This window comes from Cibotium barometz, chromosome 8, assembly GCF_041138505.1.
Source record: "Cibotium barometz isolate CiBa-2024 chromosome 8, ASM4113850v1, whole genome shotgun sequence".
NCBI classification, from domain to species: Eukaryota; Viridiplantae; Streptophyta; class Polypodiopsida; order Cyatheales; family Cibotiaceae; genus Cibotium; species Cibotium barometz.
In genome coordinates, this window is record NC_141053.1 from 49,587,785 (window position 1) to 49,598,699 (window position 10,915).

The 10,915-nt window shown below is 41.7% G+C and overlaps 1 protein-coding gene and 1 pseudogene across 1 annotated transcript; both read right to left on the bottom strand.

Annotated features, from left to right (window-relative positions):
- Window positions 1–2,650: 2,650 nt before the first annotated feature.
- On the bottom strand, window positions 2,651–5,505 carry LOC147636364 (syntaxin-132-like; annotated as a pseudogene).
- Window positions 3,313–4,754, bottom strand: LOC147636365 (uncharacterized). Its single transcript, XM_086801797.1, has 2 exons — window positions 4,577–4,754; window positions 3,313–4,394 (listed from the first exon to the last, which is right to left on the bottom strand). The coding sequence occupies exons 1-2, from the start codon at window positions 4,598–4,600 to the stop codon at window positions 3,981–3,983; spliced, it is 438 nt and encodes a 145-aa protein (XP_086657923.1). The 5' UTR covers window positions 4,601–4,754; the 3' UTR covers window positions 3,313–3,980.
- Window positions 5,506–10,915: the final 5,410 nt, after the last annotated feature.

Sequence of the window (10,915 nt, forward strand, 5' to 3'; positions counted from 1 at the left end):
TCGCATATATGGTTTGCATGTTCACACAATGTTGGCTGGTTTAAGTTTTTGATTAGTTGTTAAAATATGGTGAGTGAATTCTAGACTCTTAGAAGACTTAGTAAAAGATATTTCTATCTAAAGACAGTGTAGGATATATACCAATGGAATATGCCAAGTTCTTATGCTTTCAAGGTATATTAGTTATTCCTAGTGGTAGCTACAACTTAGGTATGAGCTAGGTGCTAGGAGTAATAAAAATTTATAAAAATTATACCCTAAAAAAATATATACAAAGTAAATTGATACATGACGTGTCTACAGCCATGTGGAATGCTTGGTAGGACCTGGGGTTGTCTTAGCACCTTGGGGCCGATGCCTTGGTTTCCATGGGGTGAACATTGATGTCTAAAAGCTTCAGAAAAAGACCTTTGAGGAATCTATCGCCTTGATAGATGTTGGTAGGACTCTAGGGTACACTATGGGCCCTCATCTTCATGGGGTACTCCTTATGTCATAAAAGAAAGAAAAAGGGTCTGTCGCCCTTAAGATACTTAGCGGCTTTTAGATTCTCTTGGCGGAGGTCTCTTGGCCATTGCTTGGGTCTCATTTGGATGGAACCTTAATCTTTATCACCTTCTACACACATATCCAAAAAAAAAAAAGTTCCAATCACCTTTGCTCATATTTAGGAGTAGGTTTGCCACTTAGGAATAACTTACATACTTGTAGGACATTGAGACTGCGGTCATAACCGGCGGTGTACAAAGCACACTTGCCTTTGCATAGCACTATCTACCACTTAAGTCTCACTTTGACTAGTCTTTACTCACCTATTTTAGTACTCATTAAAACTTTAATCAGCCTTGCACTTGTATGCTCACATGTGAAATTATCATTGCTGGTTTTTCTCTTCTTTTCTTTTTTTCAATAAAAGACTTTACTTGTATCCATTGTTTTTTTTGTTGCAGCTCTTGCTACTACGGCGCTCGAGGACGTGCGCAAAATAGAAAGGGGGGAGTGTTGCATGACGAATGAAGATCAATACAAGGATGCAACAAAAAAGACACTTAGGGCTCTTGAAAAGAGTTCCAAGTTGTAGATGAATGTGGGAGAGGGCTTGACAATAATCCCACATGGGAACTTTTGGGAGTTCTAGAATTTTTGTATAAAAGGTGGCTCATTTGAGAGCTAGAACACTCTTTGGTCATTTGGTTGAGAGGCTCATAGAGAGAGCTTGTTCCATAGCTCCTTCTCATGTGCTCTCCCAAGGCTCTCCATCTCCATTCTTGCTTCAATCTTGTACTCTCTATTCTCTACATTTTCAATGATATGAGGTTTTGGTCTACACACTTGCTAATCTAGATTTCTTAATGATGTTTTGATTTGTGAGTTGTAGAGTGCATGTGATGAAGCTTGTGCATGAAATGATGTGTAGTTGAGGCTTGTGTGATAGCTCTTTGCATATTAGGTTCTTTGCATAAGTTGCATTTGTGTGCTTAAGTGTAGCCTAATCTTGATGCTTTGATTATGTTAGATTGATGTGTTGATTGTGTTAGATTGATTGCTTGAGTGTTGAAGAAGGATTGAGTAGGACTAGAAGTCATTAGTATGTGGTTAACTCATCTTCTCCCATTCGGGATAGCCTCTATGCGCTAACCGGGTTGCATTCACGCATTGACAAGTGTGTGGGTTGGAGTGTAGCCTCCGCTATGCTATTGACTTGCCTTCCAAGCACTCAAAAAGACAGCAAACCAGGCTCAAGCACGCAAAATATATGCGTGGAGCTTTGCTCCTAGCCATAAAAACTGCAAGAAGCTCTCAAGAAACACACATATACACACGCCATCTCTCTCCTTCTCTCTCTAGAATGGCCATAGCCACACACACAAGTGGAAAGCCTAGCCTATGCTATGGCACGCAGAAAATACACATGTATATCATCCTCACTATCTTCATCATCCTCACTCTCCATTAGATCTTACAATGCAGCACAAGAGAGACAAGAAACAAGAAAGAGAGAGAGAGTTGTGCCAAGGGAAGAGAGAGTTGTGAAGAAATCGTGCATGGGTTGATAAAGGAAAAGTTGGTTGCAACTTCCCACACCTCCCAAGATCACACGTCCTCCCTCTTTCCTCTTTTCTTTATTCAAATTTGAAAAACATTACATACTTTTAGACCTTAGGCTATGGCTTCAAATGTGTACAAGGACTATGGCTTGACTTGTCAACACAATAGAGAGTTTATATGCTTTGGCTTGTGATATGCGGACCCGCTATTTAGCCAAGCACATTTACATAGATGATAACAACAAGGATACAACTAGGCATAGATGCCTCAAAAACATGGACAAGATAATGACAATGTGATAAAAACCCCGCATCTTTTAGCCTTTTTGGTGACAAAATCGGAGGCTATCATTCCTCCCCCACTTAGCTTGTGAGCTCCCGCGAACAAAAAATTGATGAAGAACTCCACTATTCAGCATACTTAATAAACCCAATCATCACTTCTCTCACACCCTTCTTCACAACTTCTTCAACCCAACAAACATCATAGCTTCATCAAACTTCTCCCAAACATCCCCAAACTCTAAACTCTACTCCATCTCCTACTTCTACACTATTTCATCTTCCAAACACATAGGATAAGGAGATACAACAACAACCTCTTGCTCACAACAAACCCATAAACTTCATAAAGAAAAAAACATCAACTCCCAACATCGAACACCATCCCCAACAATAGATACAAACATATAAGCGCTCCCTCACACAACATCTTCAACAAAGCCCAGCCACCCCCGATGCATCAGCCTTGCTGCGGAAAAATTCTCCGGCGTAAGGATTTAAAACACGCTGCCCACTGTTTAGAACAGATTATAGTTGTGTGTGTGACCTGCCTCTTCATAGGAGTTCATTTAATGCTTATTAAAGAAAGAAAGTAAATTTGGCCCGCTGCAGAGCTGCCGTTCCAGCCTGCACGTGTTCCACGGCATTTGTGACCTGTGTTTCAATGTTGTCCAGCATCTCACCTTGTGGCTCCACCAACACAGCCATATCCAAGAAAATCTGATGTAAATCGAGAAGCTTTTTCTCAATGTCTTTTACAGCACCATGCCGCTCCTGGATCTCTGCCAATGTATCTAGTATCTGCCCACGTCTTTGCTCCTGGATAGCCTTATGAAAAATCTGCTCACTGTCCCCTGTTTCTATCAAGCGGTCTATGGTCTCTTCATCAAGCTTCTTCCCAGTGACTGTGAAAGCATGCCTTTCAACCACCTCTCTATACTCATCCTGGATCTTCTGCCTTAATGTCTGAAATTCAGCCATTAGCTCCTTCAGCTTCACACCATCGAAGCTAATTTGGAAGGCCTATTCAAGCTGTACCTCTGTGTATTTCTGCATTTCATCCCGCCATCCCATCTCCATGCTTCTGGCTTCACCATTAAATGCTTGGTCCCTAGCTAGGCATGTCTCCCCAGCATCAACAATTACTTCATGAATGAAGGTACCGTCTGAAAGCTCTCCATAGCCATCAAGAGCTGCTGTCGCAAGGATCACAGCCTCCTCATCAACATCATTTGGCTCTGGGTCACATATCGGCAAACTTCGAGAAACTTTGCATCCTCGATCAAACCATTGATCAAGAAATCTGGAATCACCAAGCAAATATGGCATCTTGTCATGATCCTCTCCTACAAGTTTCCTTTCCCAAGCTACCATTTGCTTATCCACATCTATTGGATGAACCACCAGGCCATCGAGATCTTCATAAACTTCACAATGAATTTCTTTAACAGCTTCGTGCATCTTGGGCAACTCTTCTTGGGATGGTCCTCATCATCATCTTGAGAACAACCTACTTCATGATTTAACAAGTCACTCATTAACAGCGAACCCATTTACACCACTGGAATATGCAGCAAGGTATTCATCTTCAAGATCATAAAACAACTCTGTCATGGACTAGACATAATTTGGAGACTTTGTAGAGTTACCCTACCTCTCCAGGCTGGCCACAACTTGGGTATGATCATCATGTTGAACACTTGAGGGCTGGAAGCCTGAAAACACCTCCTTTGCGGCTGACTGGTATCCCAAACCAGAGTGATCATAAGGATGTCGAAATATAGGAGGTATGAAAGTTGCAGTTGGAAATATCTCTGCAAGGTTAACCATAATATGCATTGCCCATCCGGGTGAGAACTTGTGCCACACATCTGGCTGAACATAGGCATCATTTTCTTCTTCATCTGATACATCATCATACTCTTCCTCAGCAAGGCCCAACTTTTCATTTTTCTTATGCCATCTACCATCACTGATACACATAGCATACTCAGGTTGTTGTACTTGCTGGGCGTCAATAAAATCTATTGGAACTTCGAACATCCAGAGAAGAAGAAGAAGAATCTGAGACATCCTCATCAGCAAAAGAAGCAAGGAAATCAGAGACCACAATATCTTCATCAGCATCAATAATATAATATCTAGAGAATTTATATCCTGAGAACTACAATAATCCATGGGAATAACAGTAGATAGAGTATTTCCCTAGAAAACACCAAAAACTTCAGAATCACTGTCTGCTCTACCATTTTCCAAATTTTGAATATCATTCTTCACATTGGACAGGACTTGGCTTCCTGCATATGCTACCCATTCCACATCTTGCAATGACTTGCCCCACTGAGAACGCAGGACATGCCATTCCACCACCTCCTTGGCCTCTTTGACAAGGTGCTTAAGCTCCCTCTTGCTCTTCAGCATGCGATTGATGTCCCTAGATTGCCTTCGCTTGATCCATCAGTTCTGCACAGCATCAAATTTCTATAAAAACCCCTCCGGAGACACTTTTTCTTCAATGTTGCTGTCATTGACATACGAATGCGGTCAATGCTTGTACCCTCTCCAGAACCGGGTTTTTTTCTGTTTGCCAGATTCGCACTATCAAGTGCCTCCAGTTTTTCCTTGATGTTCTTTGCCATAATGCTTACTTCATCTACATCAGCCTCCATGCGCTGCTTTAAGGCTTTCATAGCCGCTGCTCTTGTAACAGACTTCGACTCCTCATGAGCTCCCTGTAGCTTTTGCAGATTCTTCCTGATCTGTGCCATCAAGCTTTTGATCTCAGCAACCCCTTCAAAAAATTGAGCCATTGCCGGATCTTCTTGCAAGTTCCATGGCTAGCCCCTCCCGGCAAACGCACCAAATGACTTGCCTTCCAAGCACTCAAAAAGACAGCAAACCAGGCTCAAGCACGCAAAATATATGCGTGGAGCTTTGCTCCTAGCCATAAAAACTGCAAGAAGCTCTCAAGAAACACACATATACACACACCATCTCTCTCCTTCTCTCTCTAGAATGGCCATAGCCACACACACAAGTGGAAAGCCTAGCCTATGCTATGGCACGCAGAAAATACACATGTATATCATCCTCACTATCTTCATCATCCTCACTCTCCATTAGATCTTACAATGCAGCACAAGAGAGACAAGAAACAAGAAAGAGAGAGAGATTTGTGCCAAGGGAAGAGAGAGTTGTGAAGAAATAGTGCATGGGTTGATAAAGGAAAAGTGGTTGCAACTTCCCACACCTCCCAAGATCACACGTCCTCCCTCTTTCCTCTTTTCTTTATTCAAATTTGAAAAACATTACATACTTTTAGACCTTAGGCTATGGCTTCAAATGTGTACAAGGACTATGGCTTGACTTGTCAATACAATAGAGAGTTTATATGCTTTGGCTTGTGATATGCGGACCCGCTATTTAGCCAAGCACATTTACATAGATGATAACAACAAGGATACAACTAGGCATAGATGCCTCAAAAACATGGACAAGATAATGACAATGTGATAAAAACCCCGCATCTTTTAGCCTTTTTGGTGATAAAATCGGAGGCTATCAGCTATGATGTCCCAAACAGAGTGTACTACCTACAGGTCCTCATCTTTGTGGAGCATGTGGCGGTAACCATAAAACCAAAGAATGTAATACCTTTTCTCCTCGAATCGGACTGTACAGGAAAGAAATCTTAGCATGCTTTCTAATGCGAGTCTTCCACATGGCTTTTGGGCTAAGGCTATTACACAATAGTGCATCTTATTAACAGATCACCTAGTAAGGCGTTGGATGAGAAGGTGCCTGAAGAGGATTGGTCAGGTAAGCCACCCTCTTATGAGCATCTACGCATGTTTGGCTATGAGGCCTATGTTCATGTACCTGAGAAAGAACGTAGCAAGCTTGATCCGAAGTTAAGGAAATGCATATTTCTTGGGTATGGTGATTCAGGAGAGATGGGATACCGGTTATGGGATCCAGATGCGAGGAAGATAGTACACAGCCAACCACGATGTTGTCTTCAATGAATACAAGATGCACAAAAAGCCAGTGAAGACCATTGAGATATGTAGTGGTGTTTCAGGAGGATGGACAGCCACCATATGTGCCACATGCAGGGCATGTTCCACATGATGCGGGGCATGGACAGGCCATAGATCGTGAAGTGGGAGAGGCACAACCAGGTGTGCAACCTCCGATTATGCAGGAAGATCAGTTTGGATAGCCAGGTGCTCCTGTTCATCTAGTATTGAGATGTTCTACTAGAGTCTCTCATCCTCCACACAGAGATATACTCTGTCTCTTGATTATGTCATGTTGACAGACTCTGGTGAGCCTTCATGCTATGCAAATGCTATGTCTAGGGATGACAGGCATAAGTGGGAGAAGGCCATGAAGTCAGAGATGGATTCTTTGATGAAGACTACAACTTGGGATCTAGTTTCTTTGCCCAAAGGCAAGCATGCATTGCCATGTAAATGGGTCTACAAGTTGAAGATGTCTCCAGCAGATGCATTGCCTAAGTATAAGGCAAGACTGGTAGCCAAGGGCTTTAAGCAGGAGAAGGGCATTGATTTTGATGAGATCTTCTCACCAGTGGCGGTGAAAATGACTACCCTTCGTATGGTGCTTTGCCAGAGACAGGACATGGAGCTTGTCCAGATGGATGTTAAGATAGCCCTTCTACATGGTATCTTCATGAGGACATCTATATGCAGTAGCTAGAGGGGTTTGTTGTGTAGGGCTTTAAGCAGGAGAAGGGGATTGATTTTGATGAGATCTTCTCACCAGTGGCGGTGAAAATGACTACCCTTCGTATGGTGCTTGCATTGGTTACCAGAGAGAGGACATGGAACTTTTCCATATGGATGTTAAGACAGGCCTTCTACATGGTATCTTCATGAGGACATCTATATGCAGTATCCAGAGGGGTTTGTTGGCGGCAGGGCAAGGAACGGATGGTTTGTAAGCATCAGAAGAGTCTCTATGGACTAAAGTAGGCTCCAAGGGAGTGGTACCATAAGTTTGATGCCTTTATTCGATCCCAAGGATACACAAGGAGCCAGACAGATCATTGCCTCTACACTAAGAAGGAATTGGATGGTAGCCTTCTAATTTTGATATTATATGTGGATGACATACTTATTGCTGGGAAGTGTGCTCATGATGTGGATGCTTTGAAGAAAAGGTTGCATGAGACCTTTGACATGAAGGATTTGGGTGATGCCAGTCATATACTTGGCATGAGGATTGTTAGGGACAGAAGTAATAAAGTCCTCTATTTGTCTCAAAAGGAGTATTAGCGAGGTACTTCAGCGTTTCAATATGGAGAGGGGCAAGCCCATAAGTACTCTATTGCCTCCATGTGAAACTCAGCCAAAGGACAACCCCATGTCAGATGAGCAGAGGGCTGAAATGGCAAAGATACCTTATGCATCTGTAGTTGGTAGCTCTATGTATGCTATGGTAGCTACACATGCAGACATTGCTTTTGCAGTGGGAGTGGTTATCAGGTATATGGCAAACCCTAGCAAGAAGCATTGGGAGGCAGTGAAAGGATTTGTGCATTTTCTTTGGGAGGAAGCAGACATCTGTTCTTGGTTATGCAGATGTAGACTTTGTAGGGAATGTATACAATAAAAATTCTATGACAGGATATGTTTTCACATTCACTGGTGGACGTGCATTTTCATGGGTCTCTCGTTTGCAAGCATGCATGGCTTTGTCTACACAGAGGCAAAGTATGTTGTAGCCACTGAGGCAGGCAAGGAAGCAATATGGCTTACTCGTCTAGTGGGAGAGTTGGGCATTATAGGAGAGGTTCTCGTTTTGCATAGTGATAGTCAGAGTGCCATCCAGTAATTGGCACAGAATCCTGTCTTTCATGATGCTAAGATAAATCATATTGAGGTGAAGTATCACTTCATTAGGGAGGTGCTTGAAAACAAGTGTATTCAGCTTGTCAAGATTCATATAGATGATAATCATGCAGATCTTCTCACAAAGAGTCTATCCTCCAAGTGGGCGCATTGCAAACTCTTGATGGGCATCAGATGACATTACAATGTCCATTCTCAGCCCCATGGTTGATTGTTCTCCCTTAAAGGCACATTGGCTTTTAAAAGTGGGAGCTTGTTGGGGTAAAGGCCAATAGCCTACCCAATGCACTTGTACCATGGTTATTCTTTATTTGTGGATACATAGAGAATAAGGGTGTGGTGACCATTGCACCAATAGCACCCATGATATCCTGTGTCTCTCTCTTTCTCTCACGATCGCTCTCTTGGTTGCATCCTCGCTTCCATCAAAGATAGGATTTTCAAGCAAGCTAAAATTGAATTATCCATAAATCTTTTTCTTAAATCTTTGATAATATATGTTGTGAACAATTTTTTAAAATTGATAGCGTGCTTAAGATCTAAACCATTAAGAAGATGTGTAATCTTCATACTTCTAAACTCCTCACCTCTAATGGAACAAGCCTATTCAAATGCCGTTCGCCTCAAATATTGATCCACCAAATGAGTTTTGTAAGCTTTTATCCTACGAGAGTTATATTTTCAATGCTAATATTTTTTATGGCATACATTTTGCCAGATGGAGGCACGGGATATAGGCTACCAAGGAGAGAGAATCCTATTGTCCGAAGATTGTTTTGAGGTTGTGTTCATGTGCATTAAGATACTCATCATTTTATGCGTTTGTAATGTGAGAAGCTTCTATATGGATATATATGGCAATCATGATGTTTTTATATAATAGTTTGGCAAGTTGAGGGCAATGTATACATATATGTATGAGTGTGACCAGTATCTATGAATATTATGGGTGCGTGTGCATACACAGATACATATCTACATGTGTGTATGTAACATGCACACATGCATTCATAGGCGCACACACACTTACACATATCTTCCAGTTGTGGCATGTATGGTTTCAATGGATTTCAAATATATGTACTCATACGTACATGTACATACATATTGATGTTGTTGGGTCCTACTGCCAAAAAGAGCTTATAATGGCCAAGAGCAGTATGGAACATTGCAAGAGTAGCATGGACCATTGCACTCTCTCACAATAATATAAGATGTTTGCTCACGAGTCACCCACACCTCAACCACTTCTCTTTAGTACTATGGCCACACAGATTGACTACTTCTCTTTAGTACTATGACCACACAGATTGACTACTTCTCTTTAGTGCCTTACTCTTTTCTTCCAATCAACAACTCTATCAACTATGTGTGACCCTTAGGATCACACACCTCAACTACTTTTCTTTAGTGACTTATTCTTTTTGAATCAACAACCCATTAGGTAAATTTGCGAATGTTAACGGAGCCCTCTAAAAAATGCCATGTTTTTTTTGGGAACCTGTCTCTCTCTCTTTCTCTCGCGGTCGCTCTCTCTGTTGCATCCTCACTTCCATCAACTGGTATCAGAGCGTGGAATTGGGATTCAAGCAGCTGCCTTTCTAGATTTTGCTTATCGCTTCCATGTGCGGACACATTTCAGAGTACGGATCACCTTTCGAGCTTGGCATCGAGAGATTTAGCATTCTAGGAGTGTTTCCATCAGGTGTCCTGAAGTTTTACCCCCCTTTCGGAGCCATTCGTGTAGTCAGAATCGCCATCTCAGCTATGGTTTAGGAGCTGCAATTTCCTAGCTCTCTTTGTGCTCCTTTCATACAGGTTATGTGCAAGCTGTTGTGAGTGACCAGTTGTACGCGCAAGTTTTGTTGGGGCTAGTGTAAGCCCGTGCAAAAAGTTTCAGAGAACCTTAGCTCAAGAGTGGGGGAGGACCTGTATTATCTCTCTAAATGCAAAAACGACTTGTTGCAGGACTCTGTTTGTTTTGCTGGCCAGCATTGTCCAAGAGTGTGTCTTCATCGACATTCTTTATTAAGCTCCCTTGCACTCATGAATACAAGCATTGTCTCTTTAGCCATTCTTACCCTCGTCATGGAGCTCCGCTCCCCTCTTGTCTAGTAAGCGGGTTGCATACAAGCATATTTTTTTATTACAGGTACCACAAACAGGAAACTACAGAAGTTGTGTGGTTGAATGCATATTGCTGAAGGTGTTTTAATACCTGGTTGGATGATGCATGGATTCCTTTGTGGTTGGATGTTAGTCCCAACATATGTGAAGTAATGATATGTCTTGTTAGTGACGGTGGCAAAGCTGTACTTTGAGTCTTGTTGAATAGTTGAATTGAGAGTTTTGCAGTCTTGTGACAACAATAAAAAGTGTGCAAGTGGTTGTTTTTCAGCATGAATATCAGAGACTTCATAAGGAATTGGTCTCTAAGTTGAATTAAGAAGTTTAAAATTTTTGGACAGACTACAACTTTGCTTTTGGCAGCATATCAGTCAAAGATTTGGAGAAAAAGATATGATGCATACAAAACAGCTAGAAGTTGTTTGTAAATGAGCAATAGGATTTTTTTCAAAGGTGAATATCATCAAATCTTTCAAGGTTTGGGATCTGCATTCAACTAAACAATTATAGAGCTGTCAATTGCCTACAACTTTGCTTTGTATAGTATTTGCATCGGAGTTACCGTTCAAAAGATATTTGCTA

Excerpts from the sequence above, each read along its gene's own strand:
- LOC147636365 (XM_086801797.1), bottom strand. The coding sequence starts at position 4,600 with ATGATATTCAAAATTTGGAAAATG. Across the intron at positions 4,395-4,576 it reads TATTCAAAATTTGGAAAATG|ATTCTTCTTCTTCTTCTCTG; the intron begins GTAGAGCAGACA and ends AGGATGTCTCAG.